Genomic DNA, 18,312 nt, shown 5'->3' with positions numbered 1-18,312 from the left:
ATAGTGGAGCTGGGCGTGGTCATAGTGGAGCTGGGCGTGGTCATAGTGAAGTTGGGCGTGGTCATAGTGGAGCTGGGCGTGGTCATAGTGGAGCTGGGCGTGGTCATAGTAGAGCTGGGCGTGGTCATAGTGAAGTTGGGCGTGGTCATAGTGAAGCTGGGCGTGGTCATAGTGGAGCTGGGCGTGGTCATAGTGGAGCTGGGCGTGGTCATAGTGGAGCTGGGCGTGGTCATAGTGGAGCTGGGCGTGGTCATAGTGGAGCTGGGCGTGGTCATAGTGGAGCTGGGCGTGGTCATAGTGAAGCTGGGCGTGGTCATAGTGGAGCTGGGCGTGGTCATAGTGAAGCTGGGCGTGGTCATAGTGAAGCTGGGCGTGGTCATAGTGAAGCTGGGCGTGGTCATAGTGGAGCTGGGTGTGGTCATAGTGAAGCTGGGCGTGGTCATAATGGAGCTGGGCGTGGTCATAGTGAAGCTGGGCGTGGTCATAGTGGAGCTGGGCGTGGTCATAGTGAAGCTGGGCGTGGTCATAGTGAAGCTGGGCGTGGTCATAGTGAAGCTGGGCGTGGTCATAGTGAAGCTGGGCGTGGTCATAGTGAAGCTGGGCGTGGTCATAGTGAAGCTGGGCGTGGTCATAGTGAAGCTGGGCGTGGTCATAGTGAAGCTGGGCGTGGTCATAGTGAAGCTGGGCGTGGTCATAGTGGAGCTGGGCGTGGTCATAGTGAAGCTGGGCGTGGTCATAGTGAAGCTGGGCGTGGTCATAGTGGAGCTGGGCGTGGTCATAGTGGAGCTGGACGTGGTCATAGTGAAGCTGGGCGTGGTCATAGTGAAGCTGGGCGTGGTCATAGTGGAGCTGGGTGTGGTCATAGTGGAGCTGGGCGTGGTCATAGTGAAGCTGGGCGTGGTCATAGTGAAGCTGGGCGTGGTCATAGTGGAGCTGGGCGTGGTCATAGTGAAGCTGGGGGTGGTCATAGTGGAGCTGGGCGTGGTCATAGTGAAGCTGGGCGTGGTCATAGTGGAGCTGGGCGTGGTCATAGTGAAGCTGGGCGTGGTCATAGTGAAGCTGGGCGTGGTCATAGTGGAGCTGGGCGTGGTCATAGTGGAGCTGGGCGTGGTCATAGTGGAGCTGGGCGTGGTCATAGTGGAGCTGGGCGTGGTCATAGTGAAGCTGCACGTGGTCATAGTGGAGCTGGGCGTGGTCATAGTGGAGCTGGGCGTGGTCATAGTGGAGCTGGGCGTGGTCATAGTGGAGCTGGGCGTGGTCATAGTGGAGCTGGGCGTGGTCATAGTGAAGCTGGGCGTGGTCATAGTGAAGCTGGACGTGGTCATAGTGGAGCTGGGCGTGGTCATAGTGGAGCTGGGCGTGGTCATAGTGGAGCTGGGCGTGGTCATAGTGGAGCTGGGCGTGGTCATAGTGGAGCTGGGCGTGGCCATAGTGGAGCTGGGCGTGGTCATAGTGGAGCTGGGCGTGGTCATAGTGGAGCTGGGCGTGGTCATAGTGGAGCTGGGCGTGGCCATAGTGGAGCTGGGCGTGGTCATAGTGGAGCTGGGCGTGGTCATAGTGGAGCTGGGCGTGGTCATAGTGGAGCTGGGCGTGGTCATAGTGAAGCTGGGCGTGGTCATAGTGAAGCTGGGCGTGGTCATAGTGGAGCTGGGCGTGGTCATAGTGGAGCTGGGCGTGGTCATAGTGAAGCTGGGCGTGGTCATAGTGGAGCTGGGCGTGGTCATAGTGAAGCTGGGCGTGGTCATAGTGGAGCTGGGCGTGGTCATAGTGGAGCTGGGCGTGGTCATAGTGGAGCTGGGCGTGGTCATAGTGGAGCTGGGCATGGTCATAGTGGAGCTGGGCGTGGTCATAGTGAAGCTGGGCGTGGTCATAGTGGAGCTGGGCGTGGTCATAGTAGAGCTGGGCGTGGTCATAGTGGAGCTGGGCGTGGTCATAGTGAAGTTGGGCATGGTCATAGTGAAGCTGGGGGTGGTCATAGTGAAGCTGGGCGTGGTCATAGTGAAGCTGGGCGTGGTCATAGTGAAGCTGGATGTGGTCATAGTGGAGCTGGGCGTGGTCATAGTGGAGCTGGGCATGGTCATAGTGAAGCTGGGCGTGGTCATAGTGAAGCTGGATGTGGTCATAGTGGAGCTGGGCGTGGTCATAGTGGAGCTGGGCATGGTCATAGTGAAGCTGGGCGTGGTCATAGTGAAGTTGGACGTGGTCATAGTGGAGCTGGACGTGGTCATAGTGAAGCTGGGCGTGGTCATAGTGGAGCTGGGCGTGGTCATAGTGAAGCTGGGCGTGGTCATAGTGGAGCTGGGCGTGGTCATAGTGAAGCTGGGCGTGGTCATAGTGGAGCTGGGCGTGGTCATAGTGAAGCTGGGCGTGGTCATAGTGAAGCTGGGCGTGGTCATAGTAGAGCTGGGCGTGGTCATAGTCAAGCTGGGCGTGGTCATAGTGAAGCTGGGCGTGGTCATAGTGAAGCTGGACGTGGTCATAGTGGAGCTGGACGTGGTCATAGTGGAGCTGGGCGTGGTCATAGTGAAGCTGGGCGTGGTCATAGTGGAGCTGGGCGTGGTCATAGTGAAGCTGGGCGTGGTCATAGTGGAGCTGGACGTGGTCATAGTGGAGCTGGGCGTGGTCATAGTGGAGCTGGGCGTGGTCATAGTGGAGCTGGGCGTGGTCACAGTAGAGCTGGGCGTGGTCACAGTGGAGCTGGGCGTGGTCATAGTGGAGCTGGGCGTGGTCATAGTAGAGCTGGGCGTGGTCATAGTAGAGCTGGGCGTGGTCACAGTAGAGCTGGGCGTGGTCATAGTAGAGCTGGGCGTGGTCATAGTGAAGCTGGGCGTGGTCATAGTGGAGCTGGGCGTGGCCAAGAGAAAATCTGGGCGGAGCCAAATGTCGGCCGGGGCGTGGTCGTATCGATGTGGGAGGAGCTATCCTGTGCGTGGGCGGGGCTATGTAGGGAGTAGGCGGTGCCGTGAGACACGTGGGTGGAGGCGTTGTGATTGGATGCATAGCGGGGGCGTCTAAGCGGCCTCTATCGAGGGTTGACAACAACTCCACCAGTATCAGGGGGGGGGGGGGCCGGGGGGGGGGTACGGGAAAATACTTCAGCTAAGATTTCAATATGCGTCCCGCACATCCAAACACACGACATGCATTTATATAAAGTACGCACAATGCGAACCGCGCGTAAGATTTTAATCGCTACGAGAGAGGCTGCGCGTGTGTTGTAACGCGATCGAGACAATTTACCACAACCACCACCACCACAACCACCACAACAACAACCACAACAACCACGACCACCACAACCATTTCTCGTGCGAATCGTCCGTGCCGCGGTGGTGTCGCTTGCCAGCGAGACCGCGTGCTCTGAGTGGGAGGGGGGTACGCACCCATGACTTAATTGATACCAGGGGGTGGTTGTGGTGTGGTGGTGTGCGGGTGGGGGTGTGGTGGTTCAAGTGCATTGATTAGGTATAGCCCTGTGAGCCATTGGGCTCTTGAATCGGGTGCAACCGCAACAAACACAAAACATGAACAAGAAAACATCTTAAAGTGACTAAGTGCAAACTGAAAACCCAGGAGAAAAAACTGAAAAATATTGCAGAAAAAGCACCGTACACCAACGCTGTGTGCAAACATCCCAGTGAGATGCAAGTCAAACAACAACAACAACAACCACAAGACAACTTAGATTAAGGCCATCAGTCTAACTCCGTACTACAACAAACAAACATGGCCAAACCAAAAAACTTTCGAAAATCACTAAAATAAAGCAATGAACCCGTGATCAGTGGTGTGCACAGACTGTCCTACATGACATCATAACAACAGTATGGACCACTGGATGGGTTCCGCAGGATTGGAAGGATGCCCTGGTGGTCCCCCTCTTTAAGAAGGGGGACCGCACAGACTGCAACAACCACAGGGGCATCTCACTCCTCAGTGTGCCGGGAAAGATCCTGGCAAGGATTATTGAACATCGCCTTGCCAGGCACGCTGAGGAGAGGCTTGTGGAACCCCAATGCGGTTTCAGGGAAGGACGGTCCTGCACAGATGCCATATTTTCTGTCCGTCTGCTACAGCAGAGGTGTAGGGAATTCCAACAAGACCTACATCTCTGCTTTATTGACCTGGTCAAGGCCTATGATACCATCAGTAGGCCTGGGCTCTGGGTTGTTCTTCGTGCTTTCGGAGTCCGTGACCCTCTGCTCACGATCATTAAGGACCTTCATGATGGTGAGCGGGCCCGGGTAAAACTACGTGGCCGGGAGTCAGAGCCATTCCCTGTACACCTTGGGGTGCGACAGGGATGTCCTCTGGCTCCCACATGATTTAACATCTATTTTGACCACGTAGTTCGTGCAGCCTTCAATAGCTGTACCGGAGGAATTTCCATATGGTACAGATATAATGGGAGGCTGATCGATGCCCAGGTGCGGTCAAGGGATGGCTCCCTATTGGTCAACCATGTTATGTATGCCGATGATCTGGTAATTGCGGCTCACTCAGAGGAGGAGTTGGAGGCGTTGCTGCTGAACCTGGAGCTTGCCACCAGGAGGTGGGGCCTTACCATCAGCCCCACCAAAACTAAGCATCTGCCTGAGTATTGTGTACCATCGGACACTCCACCACCACAACTCCCAATCGGTGATGGGGCAGTTGTGGAGAGAGTGGAGAGTTTCCCATACCTGGGCAGTGTGCTCATGACCGGCTTCGGTTTAACAGCAGAGGTCTCACTCCGAATCAGTCGAGCGGCAATATATTTTAATCGGTTGCGTAACGCTGTGTGGAAGCTACCTGGTCTATCACTCCGCACGAAGCTTCAGGTCTTCTCGGCCACGGTCATTCCCTCCCTTCTCTACGCTTGCAAAACGTGGACCCCCCTAATGGAACATCTTCGCCAGTTAGAAACATTTAGGCTGGCCTGTCTACGATCCATCCTGGGTTTAACCAGGCTGGATTGTTTGAGGAGCTCACAAATCCTTGAAAGATCTGGACAAAGTCCCATCGGTGAGCTCCTCCGGCAGGCAAGGCTGCGTTGGCTGGGTTATGTAGCCCGCATGCCCAGCCACCGCATGCCTAAACAGCTTTTGTTCGGCCGTGGTGGTGTGGTGGTGGTGGGGGTGTGGTGGTGGTGGGGGTGTGGCGGTGGTGGGGGAGCGGCGGCATGTACGATGACCTTAAGCACAAGGGTGGGGAGGGGGAGAGGGGTCCCTACCGTTGAACCTCGCTGCCGCGTGCCACAGACGCCGTGAGACCTCGAGAGAGAGAGAGGGAGAGAGACAGCCGGCTCGATATGTCGAATCTCTTGAGTGAGGATGTGCCCGACATTGAGGTACGTGATACTTGCTCCCCCTGCTATGAGGTGGGGCCCAACGTGTTGAGTGTTCGTGGGGTGTGTCGTGGGGTGTTAGTGGTTGTGTGGTGTGTTGTGGGTGTTAGTGGTTGTGTGGTGTGTTAGCGGTCGTGTCGCGGTTCGCGCGCTGCGCTACGAACCCGGCGAAGAGCCCGGGGACACGACGAGACACGACGAGACACAGTCGATGCGCGATTAGAAACGATGCACGAGACACAAACCGGCGCACGACAGGACAGGCGAGAAAACGCAGAGACGCAACAACAATGCACAACGTGCGCGTGGGGGTACACGTGGAGCGGTGGTGTCACGCGGTGAGCGCTGCGCCGCGCTACGGACACAGCGAACCGCCGAGTTCGATTCACGCTCACGGCCAACATCGGTGACGAGTATCTGAAACGGTTCCTGAGCCTCCCCTAGGTCGACTCGGCCTCAGATAAGCTCCTGGTGCGATGCGCTACGAATCGGACCACCCAGGTTCACGGCCAACACCGGTGACGATTATATCAACAGGTCCTGAGCCTCCCCTAGGTCGACTCGGACTCAAAATGAGTACCTGGTGAGGTGTGTAGTTAAACATCGCCACGAGGGAGACAAAGGCGGTCGGGCGTGGTGCTGGCCACCCACCCCCCTCGTGCGCCGTGCCGGCCTTCAAAGGTGCTGCTTGCTAACAGCACTTGCCCCGACAGTCTGTTAGAGGCTACGTGGGGGATCTTTGTCTTGTGGTGTGTTCCTGCGTGGACTTTTCGAGGTGGTGTGGTGGGGAGCGGTGGTGTAACAGTTCAAGCGCTCACGAACCTGGCGGCCCGAAGTTCGATTCCAGCTCCACGGCCACCAACACCAGAAGTGACGCTTCTCTGAAGCGGTCCTGAGCATGCCCTAGGTGGACTCGGCCTCAAATGAGCACCTGGGTACCGTGTGTAAAAAAAAATTAACCCGTAAAAACAAAGTTTTTCACTATAAATCCTTTATATGCGTGGCGGCTAGAGTCCTCTCGTCCTCTGGCTTGAGATGGCTGCCACCTATGGGTCAGATGATTGCCTGCTACCATTAAGCAATTGGTAATTAAATATAAAAAATCTTTTCCTGAAAAGTGTAAAGTTATGGAAAAAAATGTTCACGAAAATAAATTGTCACGCACAACGAGTCTGTGTGCAAAATGTCAGCTCGATTGGATCACGGGAAGTGGGTTTTAAAAAACGACCGAAAGATTTGCACGGTCGTAAGCGCGCAAGCAAGCAAGCAAGTGAACTTAATATAAAGGATTTAAAAAAAAAACATCGCCGCTGGGGAGACAAAGGCGGCCGGGCGTGGTGTTGGCCACCCACCCCCTCGTGTGCCGTGCCGGCCTTCGTAGGTGCCGCTCAGCACTCGCCCCGACAGTCTGTTTGGGCCGTTGGCCAGGGTGTTTTGTGTGTTGAGTGAAGTATGCGTTGTCCGTATGTACGCTGCCGTATGTTGAACTTCTTTCGCACCGTACGTAGCCGCCACCGTGCCAATCGGAGGTCCAAGTGTAACATATGCAACTCTGAACTCCTCATCTGAGAGAGAGAGAGAGAGTCGGTCTAACCCCTGGGTGATGTAACGTTATATCCGACGGTCATATACAACTTACGACTCTCGATCTAATACATTCTTATTATTTTCTATCACGAGCTACGGTTAATTCTGGCTCCCTGTGCTAAATGGTTTGTTAAACTCTGAGCGAAGGCGCTCTATAATGATACATTAGATGCGAGCGAGCGAGCGAGTGAAACAGTGGGGAGCGGCAGCGTCGCGGTTGGCGCTGCGCTCACGAAGTGCTCTGTGACACCGACTTCCATTCCCGTTCATGGCCACCGACATCAGTGACGATTGTCTGAAACCGGTCCCGAATCCCTGGCGCGGTGTTAAACATCGCCACTGGGGGAGACAAAGGCGGCCGGGCGCGGGGTGCTGGCCACCAACCCCCCCCCCCCGCTCGTGTGTCCGTGCCTGCCTTGCTAGGCGCTCTCGCTCGCGAACAACACGTGTCCCCAGGAATCTGTGGAGGCTACGTGGGGGATCTTTGTCTTGTTGTTTGCTGGTAGTCGGGGGCGGGGGGGAGGTCTGTGGGGCCCCCTGGACTTTGCCTGGAGGGAGGCAGAGGGCTGCTGGGTGGTATTCTGTTGTCCCAGCTGCACTCGTTATGTAAGAGTTGCCGTGCGCCTGGGGTTCGCCAGCTGGCTGCGTGGGGGACTGCTCATCGGCACACAGGTGGGACACAGGTGGGACACAGGTGAGACACAGGTGGGACACAGGTGGGACACAGGTGAGACACAGGTGGGACACAGGTGGCACACAGGTGGGACACAGGTGAGACACAGGTGGGACACAGGTGAGACACAGGTGGCACACAGGTGGGACACAGGTGGGACACAGGTGGGACACAGGTGAGACACAGGTGGCACACAGGTGGGACACAGGTGGGACACAGGTGAGACACAGGTGAGACACAGGTGGCACACAGGTGGGACACAGGTGGCACACAGGTGGGACACAGGTGGGACACAGGTGGTACACAGGTGGGACACAGGTGGGACACAGGTGAGACACAGGTGGCACACAGGTGGGACACAGGTGAGACACAGGTGGGACACAGGTGAGACACAGGTGGGACACAGGTGAGACACAGGTGGCACACAGGTGGGACACAGGTGGTACACAGGTGAGACACAGGTGGCACACAGGTGGGACACAGGTGAGACACAGGTGGGACACAGGTGAGACACAGGTGGCACACAGGTGGGACACAGGTGGGACACAGGTGAGACACAGGTGGGACACAGGTGAGACACAGGTGGGACACAGGTGGGACACAGGTGAGACACAGGTGGGACACAGGTGGGACACAGGTGAGACATAGGTGGGACACAGGTGGCACACAGGTGGGACACAGGTGGGACACAGGTGGCACACAGGTGGGACACAGGTGGGACACAGGTGGGACACAGGTGGCACACAGGTAGGACACAGGTGGGACACAGGTGTGAGGAGGAGGAGGAGGGTCGTGAAGGACGCTGCTACCGGTCAGTCGGAGGCAGTCGCCCTCTCAACAACAATAACGGAGGGCGGAGAGGAGCGACGCTCACAACAACGAAGTGGGTGTGCTGGGCGGCTAAAACACAGCGAGTGGGTACGATAGGGGGCACCAGTGGTGCGTCTGCCAGTCTCTCTCAGTGCGTCAACCCCCATGGCGCCTGCTGGGTCTGCCCCGTGTCCTCCTGTCAGCAGCGAGCCCTTCGACAGTTCACGTGACGGCCTCAAGGTGCACCTAGCCTGGCACAGGCGCCGTGGTGACGCAACCATCACCACTTAGATAGATAGATCGTTTATTGTCATTGTCACCAGTACAACGAAATTTAAAATGCTCACAAGTCAGGGCATCATTCATAAATTTAAATTAAATAAAACAAGAAAATAAAAATAAAATTAAATGAAAGATAATCAATTTATACTATATATAAAAACAGCCCAAGTATACCCACATACCCACATAAGGTTACATTTTGTCATTGCACATCTCTATTTCACAGTCAATTGAAAATACTATTACTTAATAATTAATTAGCATTATTGAGTGTGGTGATCGCTGTAGGATAAAAGCTCTGTTTGAATCTGTTTGTCCTTGTTTTGACTGATCTGAATCGTCTGCCTGATGGCAACAGCTCAAACAGTGAGTGTCCAGGGTGAGAAGAGTCCTTTATAATGTTCTGTGCTTTTTTGATGCAACGTGAACTGTGTAGTTCTTCCAGTGTGGGGAGATGGCAGCCGGCGATCTTTTGGGCTGTGTTGATGACCCTCTGGAGCGCTTTCCTCTGAGCCACTATGCAGCTGGTGTACCATACACAGATGCAATATGTGAGAATGCTCTCGATGGAGGCTCGGTAGAAGGACACCAGCAGTTTCTGTGTGATGTTATTATTCCTGAGGATTCTCAGGAAGGAAAGTCTCTGCTGGGCCTTTTTCAGAAGCTCAGTGCTGTTGGCGCTCCAGGTCAGGCCCTCCCCAATGTGGACTCCCAGGAAGCAGAAGTCTGCCACCCTCTCCACACAGTCCCCGCTGATGATTAGTGGTGGAGTGTCCGTTTTCTTTCCCCTGTAGTCTATCATGAGCTCCTTGGTCTTTGCGGTGTTAAGGAGCAGGTTGTTGCCCCGGCAGTATGCTGTCAGCCGCTCCACCTCGTCCCTGTAGGCAGACTCATCCCCCCCAGAGATGAGCCCCACCACTGTGGTGTCATCAGCAAACTTCACAATGGTGTTGCTATGGTGGACGGCGGCACGGTCATGTGTGTAGAGGGAGTCGAGCAGGGGGCTCAGTACACAGCCCTGGGGGGAGCCGGTACTGAGGCTCAGGGCTGTGGATGTATGACGGCCCACTCTGACCCTCTGTCTGCGGCCCGAGAGGAAACGATGTATCCACATGCAGGTGGAATGTGGAATCCCCAGGTCGCCCAGTTTTTCCACCAGTTTGTGTGGGAGGATGGTGTTGAACGCAGAGCTGTAATCCACGAAGAGCATCCGCACATAGCTCCCCTGCTGCTCCAGGTGTGACAGTGCAGCATGTAGCAGAGGTGTGGACTCGAGTCATGTGACTTGGACTCGAGTCAGACTCGAGCCATGAATTTGATGACTTGCGACTCGACTTGGACTTGCATAACAATGACTTTGTCCCACCTATGAGATGTGGACTCGAGTCATGTGACTTGGACTCGAGTCAGACTCGAGTCATGAATTTGATGACTTGCGACTCGACTTGGACTTGCATAACAATGACTTTGTCCCACCTCTGGCATGTAGTGCTGTGGCCACGGCGTCCTCCGTGGATCGGTTCGCTCTGTAGGCAAACTGGTGGGGGTCAAGGTTTCGGGGCAAGCTTCCTATGATGTGACTCCGGACCAGTTTTTCAAAGCACTTCATCACCACTGGCGCGAGTGCTACTGGCCGGTAGTCGTCGTAGCTGGAAATGTGGGTTTTTTTTGGGCAGGGGGACTATGGTGGAGGACTTTAGGCAGGGTGGTACAGTGGACTGTTCCAGAGACAGGTTGAACATCCTTGTGAAGACTCCAGCCAGCTGGTCAGCACAGTCCCGCAGCACACGTCGCGGGACGCCATCAGGTCCCGCAGCCTTCCTCGGGTTGACGGCCCGCAGCGTGGGCGAATGGCGGCCGTCGATATTGATGTGTGAGGGGCCGTCCATAAATGACGTCACGCACCTCGGGGGGGGGGGGTCAGACATTTGTGACGATGTGTGACGAGGGGGGGGGGGGTGTTGAGACATGTGACGTCACATCAAAATGAGCAACTTTAAATAAATATAGATAACACATTCTACTTAATTCAATAGACTTTTTAATACATGTTTTCTCCTACAAAACCAGAGTGCAGCGCCACATTAAATACGTGCTACAATGACAATAGTTTAAAGCGATTTAAAGCATGTTTTATTATTTTTTGGGGGGGGGGGGGGGGTAGAGCTTTGTGACGTCATTTGAGGTTGGGTCTGACTTTTTGTGACGCCGTGCGACGAAAGGGGGGCGGGGGGTCAAAAATCGTCCAAAATTGCGTGACGTCATTTATGGACGCCCCCTAAGTGGACATATTGGCGGCGCCACACCGGTGCAGCATAACATCACCAGGCCTCATAAACCAGTCTGAAGATGTCACTGATGCCCGATGCAGAGACCCATCGTCACAAAGAAGTTGCCACTTAAATTCGGCAGCTGCTGCTTTCCCCCCATGCGAACGTGTGGTGGTGACACCACGAGTCGTGGTCTTTTGATGGTCACCGTCCGCCAAGAAACGATTCCGTAAAAAATGAACCCGTAAAAACAAAGTTTTTCACTATAAATCCTTTATATGCGTGGCGGCTAGAGTCCTCTCGTCCTCTGGCTTGAGATGGCTGCCACCTATGGGTCAGATGATTGTCTGCCACCATTAAGCAATTGGTAATTAGATATTTTAAAACATTTCCCTAAAAAGTGTAAAATTTTGGAATTTTTCACGAAAATTAATTGTCACGCACAACGAGTCTGTGTGCAAAATGTCAGCTCGATTGGATCACGGGAAGTGGGTTAAAAAACGACCGAAAGATTTGCACGGTCGTAAGCAAGCAAGCAAGCAAGTGAACTTAATATAAAGGATTTAAAAATGAATCGAGGAGGAACCCGTCCGACCGATGCCTCGGGCCACGTGGGAGTACAAATCTTGTCGCCTTTGGAACAACGGAGCCAGCCAAATCGTCGCCAGGGCTGCGCGGCTGCTGCCAATGCGGCAAAACGGACCGTGAAGCTTCGTGTTCAGCCGGCCGGCTCACAGACACAAACGTTCCGTCTTCCTACCGCTTCAACATCCCGAGAACCGATTTTTGGCTCGGACCACCACCACAACCACCACCACAACTACCACCACAACCACCACCTTCACCCGCTCACCCACCCCACCCTGCAAGATATTCTGACGGGGGGTTGCGAATCGTGGGAAAAGTAAATAATTTTTGGGAAAATTCGTATTAAAAAAAATTTATACACCGCGGACCACCGGTCTAAGCGCCAATAACGTTCAGTTGGCGAGCGCGAGAGCGGTGGCGGTGCGACCCCGTGACCCCGTGACCCCTCCTCCCCCCCCCGCGTGGCGCAATCTCTGCTGCGCGTAAGAGGTGACGGTGCGGCCGCGTGACCCCGTGACCCCCCCTCCCCCCCCCCGCGTGGCGCAAGCTCTGCTGCGCGTAAGAGGTGACGGTGCGGCCGCGTGACCCCGTGACCCCCCCTCCCCCCGCGTGGCGCAGGCTCTGCTGCACCTGAACCCGCGGGTCGCCACCTCCGCCAAGCTGCGCTCCACTGCGGCAGCGCAGAGCGCCAAGAGGCACTGGAAGAGGAACTCGGCCAAGGGAGGGTGCGACGTGAGTGCCTCCTCCTCACCATTCCTCACCACTCCTCCTCACCACTCCTCACCGCTCCTCACCGCTCCTCACCGCTCCTCACCACTCCTCACCGCTCCTCACCACTCCTCACCACTCCTCACCACTCCTCCTCACCACTCCTCACCGCTCCTCACCACTCCTCCTCACCACTCCTCACCACTCCTCACCACTCCTCACCACTCCTCACCACTCCTCACCACTCCTCACCACTCCTCCTCACCACTCCTCACCGCTCCTCACCACTCCTCACCGCTCCTCACCACTCCTCCTCACCGCTCCTCACCACTCCTCACCGCTCCTCACCACTCCTCACCACTCCTCCTCACCACTCCTCACCACTCCTCCTCACCGCTCCTCACCACTTCTCACCACTCCTCCTCACCGCTCCTCACCGCTCCTCACCACTCCTCACCGCTCCTCACCACTCCGCCTCACCGCTCCTCACCACTCCTCACCGCTCCTCACCACTCCTCCTCACCACTCCTCACCACTCCTCACCACTCCTCCTCACCGCTCCTCACCACTTCTCACCACTCCTCCTCACCGCTCCTCACCACTCCTCACCACTCCCCCTCACCACTCCTCACCGCTCCTCACCACTCCTCACCACTCCTCCTCACCACTCCTCACCACTCCTCCTCACCACTCCTCACCACTTCTCACCACTCCTCCTCACCGCTCCTCACCGCTCCTCACCACTCCTCACCATTCCTCCTCACCACTCCTCACCACTCCTCCTCACCACTCCTCACCACTCCTCACCACTCCTCCTCACCGCTCCTCACCACTCCTCACCACTCCCCCTCACCACTCCTCACCACTCCTCACCACTCCTCCTCATCACTCCTTCTCACCACTCCTCACCGCTCCTCACCCGCAACTCACATTAGTGTGGTTGGCTATGTCCTCTGGTTTTCCCCTCCACGTTTAGAATCAACGTCACGCGGCTAGGATTTTTGGATGCTCTAAATGTCCACGTGATAATAAGCCACTTTGTTGAGCTATCATTGGTGGCCTTGTTGCTTCTGAAAAAGAGCTCCTATATAGGGGCCATCCATTGAGTAGGTACGCAAACATCTGTCAAAACTTATTATTTTATTACTTCCCTTCTACGTGACTTTACCGAAAGAACCAAGAAGATGAATCCCTGCAGTCACGAAAGCTTTAAATCGAAAAAAAAAATAGCAATGGTTACTCTTCTGTTCTTTCGGTGAAGTCACGTGGGTAGAAAACTAAAATAAAACGAAAAATACCAAATCACGACGTTTCGATCGCAACACAAGCGGTCGTCCTCAGTAATCATCCAGCAGTGGAGCTGCCCAACTAGCGCCGAGGTCGACCGCTTGTGTCGCGATCGAAACGTCGTGATTTGTTATTTTTAGTTTTATTTTAGTTTTCTACCCACGTGACTTTACCGAAAGAACCAAAAGGTATGGATTCCTGCAGTCACGAAAGCTTCCAATCAAGAGAGTAATGTAATAATAGGGGTTTTACGTCTTTTTTTGGCAACAAAACTGACACCTTTTTACAAGGAATCATGTTTGCATTAACCACAATACCTACGGGTCAGAATGCAAAAAAAAACACACACTCTGATAATAAAGTATGCATTTTCTTGGTTCTTTCGGTAAAGTCACGTAGAATGGAAATAATAAAATAATAAACAGACAGACCTGGTCTTCACCTGAGGACGGCTGCTTGCGTTGTGGCCGAAACGTCGTGAGAATTATTTTATTATGTTTTCTTTTTATTCTTGCATTACTTCCCTTCTACGTGACTTTACCGAAAGAACCAAAAAGATGAATCCCTGCAGTCACGAAAGCTTTAAATCGAAAAGTATGCATTGTCCTTGAACTTGATTGGTCCACACCAGGGGCGGTTTCTTCATTAGGGCGATTGGGCGACGCACCACCAATGTCATTCAACCACAGAGTCACGCTAGCCGTCACTGTGCCTCTGGATATAGTCCAATCAGCGTCATGCTACGTTCTGTGGAGTACCGCCTCTTTTTGGGCGATTTCCCTCCAGCTGAGAATCGCCCCGAGTGGTCCCATAGACTTACATTCAATGATGTTTTTTTTCGAACGGGGGCGCTGCAATGCATTCTCTATGGCTTCCGGGAGGGCTCGCCCTAACGTGCTTACGTCATCGTACGTGCTTACGTCATCATACGTAAGCACGTTTCATCCAACAATATAATTTGTCGCCACCTAGTGGAATCTTTAATAAAATAAACCTGAGTGGTTTGTTTTAATAGTGAGTATAGAAACAAACAAGATGTATTGTAAGAGTCACTTTATTTTTCATTAATATTAAAGAAGTGAAGTTGCCTTTACATGCTTAAGCTGTTAATTTATCCATTGCATGGGTGGACCTTATCCTTATCAATCATCCAGACATTTGCCCCCCCTGAGAGATTTTGCAGGAGCCGCCACTGGTACACACCAGAGACAGCTTCTCTTAGAGCCCAGTCTCACAATACGGTGTTGTGTGTTGTCCCGTTACCGCCCAGACGTGCCAGTCCCTGGAGAAGAACTTCGAGGACATCAAGCACACGACGCTGGGAGAGAGGGGCGCTGTGCGCGAGGCATCCAGGTACCGCAGACAAAGATCCCCCGTGTAGCCTGCACAGGCTGCTGGGACAAGTGCAGTCTGCGAGCGCCTGCGAAGGCCGGCACAGCGCAGCTAATAAGGGGGGTGGCATGGCCACGCTCGGCCGCCTTTGTCTCCCTTGCGCCGATGTTCACGCCACGCAGCAGCAGCCACTCATTTAAGGCTGAGTCAACCTAGGGGGGAGGGCAGGACCAGTTTAGATTATCACCGGTCACCACTGGGCGGGAGTTGAAGCCAGGCCGCCGGGTTCGCAGCGCAGTGCACATTTGCGCACGCACGCACACACGCACGCACGCACGCACACACGCACCATGGAATGTTACGATATCGTAGAGCGTAGAGGTCATGGCGAGGCTACGAGAGGGGGGGGGGGTCACGAGGGTGAGGGTCGTCGCGGTGATGACCCCTGACTCCGAGGGGGGGGGGGGGCTGCCCGTGCCGCCCGTGCCCAGGTGCCTCAAGTGTGTGGACGCGCCGTGCCAGAAGAGTTGCCCCACCCAGATCGACGTGAAGGCCTTCATCACCAGCATCGCCAACAAGGTGAGTCTCATCCTCACCACCCTCACCACCCTCACCACCCTCACCACCCTCACCGCCCTCACCACCCTCACCACTCTCACCTTCATCACCAGCATCGCCAAAAAGGTGAGCTTCACCCTCACCACCCTCACCACCCTCACCACCCTCACCGCCCTCACCACCCTCACCACCCTCACCACCCTCACCTTCATCACCGCCCTCACCACCCTCACCACTCTCACCTTCATCACCAGCATCGCCAACAAGGTGAGTTTCACCCTCACCACCCTCACCACCCTCACCACCCTCACCTTCATCACCGCCCTCACCACCCTCACCTTCATCACCGCCCTCACCACCCTCACCACCCTCACCGCCCTCACTACTCTCACCTTCATCACCACCCTCACCACCCTCACCTTCATCACCGCCCTCACCACCCTCACCTTCATCACCACCCTCACCACCCTCACCACCCTCACCCGCCCTCACCACCCTCACCACCCTCACATCACTCACCACCCTCACCACCCTCACCACCCTCACCGCCCTCACCACCCTCACCACCCTCACCTTCATCACCACCCTCACCACCCTCACCGCCCTCACCACCCTCACCACCCTCACCTTCATCACCACCCTCACCACCCTCACCACCCTCACCTTCATCACCACCCTCACCACCCTCACCACCCTCACATCACTCACCACCCTCACCACCCTCACCACCCTCACCTTCATCACCACCCTTACCACCCTCACCACCCTCACATCACTCACCACTCTCACCACCCTCACCACCCTCACCATCCTCACCTTCATCACCACCCTCACCACCCTCACCACCCTCACCGCCCTCACCACCCTCACATCACTCACCACCTTCACCACCCTCACCACCCTCACCGCCCTCACCGCCCTCACCACCCTCACCGCCCTCACCACCCTCACCGCCCTCACCACCCTCACCCACCCTCACCGCCCTCACCACCCTCACCACCCTCACCGCCCTCACCACCCTCACCACCCTCACCTTCATCACCACCCTCACCACCCTCACCGCCCTCACCACCCTCACCACCCTCACCGCCCTCACCACCCTCACCACCCTCACCTTCATCACCACCCTCACCACCCTCACCGCCCTCACCACCCTCACCACCCTCACCGCCCTCACCACCCTCACCACCCTCACCGCCTTCACCACCCTCAACACCCTCAACGCCCTCACCACCCTCACCACTCTCACATCACTCACCACCCTCACCGCCCTCACCACCCTCACCGCCCTCACCGCCCTCACCACCCTCACTACTCTCACATCACTCACCACCCTCACCGCCCTCACCACCCTCACCGCCCTCACCGCCCTCACCACCCTCACCGCCCTCACCACCCTCACAACCCTCACCACCCTCACCTTCATCACCACCCTCACCACCCTCACCGCCCTCACCACCCTCACCACCCTCACCTTCATCACCACCCTCACCACCCTCACCGCCCTCACCACCCTCACCACCCTCACCTTCATCACCACCCTCACCACCCTCACCACCCTCACATCACTCACCACCCTCACCACCCTCACCACCCTCACCGCCCTCACCACCCTCACCACCCTCAACGCCCTCACCACCCTCACCACCCTCACCACCCTCACCGCCCTCACCACCCTCACCACCCTCACATCACTCACCACCCTCACCACCCTCACCACCCTCACCGCCCTCACCACCCTCACCGCCCTCACCACCCTCACCGCCCTCACCACCCTCACCACTCTCACATCACTCACCACCCTCACCGCCCTCATCACCCTCACCGCCCTCACCACCCTCACCGCCCTCACCACCCTCACCGCCCTCACCACCCTCACCACCCTCACCGCCCTCACCGCCCTCACCGCCCTCACCACCCTCACCACCCTCACATCACTCACCACCCTCACCGCCCTCACCACCCTCACCGCCCTCACCACCCTCACCGCCCTCACCGCCCTCACCGCCCTCACCGCCCTCACCGCCCTCACCGCCCTCACATCACTCACCGCCCTCACCGCCCTCACCACCCTCACCGCCCTCACCGCCCTCACCACCCTCACCGCCCTCACCACCCTCACCACCCTCACCACCCTCACCGCCCTCACCGCCCTCACCACCCTCACATCACTCACCACCCTCACCACCCTCACCGCCCTCACCGCCCTCACCACCCTCACATCACTCACCACCCTCACCACCCTCACCACCCTCACCGCCCTCACCACCCTCACCACCCTCACATCACTCACCACCCTCACCGCCCTCACCACCCTCACCACCCTCACCACCCTCATCGGCCTCACCACCCTCACATCACTCACCACCCTCACCACCCTCACCACCCTCACCGCCCTCACCACCCTCACCACCCTCACCACCCTCACATCACTCACCACCCTCACCGCCCTCACCGCCCTCACCGCCCTCACCACCCTCACATCACTCACCACCCTCACCACCCTCACCGCCCTCACCGCCCTCACCACCCTCACCGCCCTCACCACCCTCACCACCCTCACCGCCCTCACCACCCTCACCACCCTCACCACCCTCACCGCCCTCACCACCTCACCGCCCTCACCACCCTCACCGCCCTCACCACCCTCACCACCCTCACCGCCCTCACCACCCTCACCGCCCTCACCACCCTCACCGCCCTCACCACCCTCACCGCCCTCACCGCCCTCACCACCCTCACCGCCCTCACCACCCTCACCGCCCTCACCGCCCTCACCACCCTCACCACCCTCACATCACTCACCACCCTCACCGCCCTCACCGCCCTCACCGCCCTCACCACCATCACCGCCCTCACCGCCCTCACCACCCTCACCGCCCTCACCACCC

General features: G+C 56.6%; 1 protein-coding gene across 1 annotated transcript in view; it reads left to right on the top strand.

The window, feature by feature from the left end:
• The first annotated feature begins 5,199 nt into the window (after positions 1 to 5,199).
• Positions 5,200 to 18,312, top strand: part of DPYD (dihydropyrimidine dehydrogenase) — a 36,211-nt gene continuing 23,098 nt past the window's right edge. The window contains exons 1-4 of the mRNA XM_078879990.1: positions 5,200 to 5,329; positions 12,155 to 12,268; positions 14,802 to 14,884; positions 15,355 to 15,547. Coding sequence (XP_078736116.1) covers positions 5,291 to 5,329; positions 12,155 to 12,268; positions 14,802 to 14,884; positions 15,355 to 15,547 — 429 coding nt within the window. The 5' untranslated portion in view covers positions 5,200 to 5,290. The remainder of the gene's footprint in view (positions 5,330 to 12,154; positions 12,269 to 14,801; positions 14,885 to 15,354; positions 15,548 to 18,312) is intronic.

This window comes from Lampetra fluviatilis, chromosome 3, assembly GCF_964198595.1.
Source record: "Lampetra fluviatilis chromosome 3, kcLamFluv1.1, whole genome shotgun sequence".
In the NCBI taxonomy this organism is placed as follows: domain Eukaryota; kingdom Metazoa; phylum Chordata; class Hyperoartia; order Petromyzontiformes; family Petromyzontidae; genus Lampetra; species Lampetra fluviatilis.
This window is presented reverse-complemented; position numbering and strand designations above follow the sequence as displayed.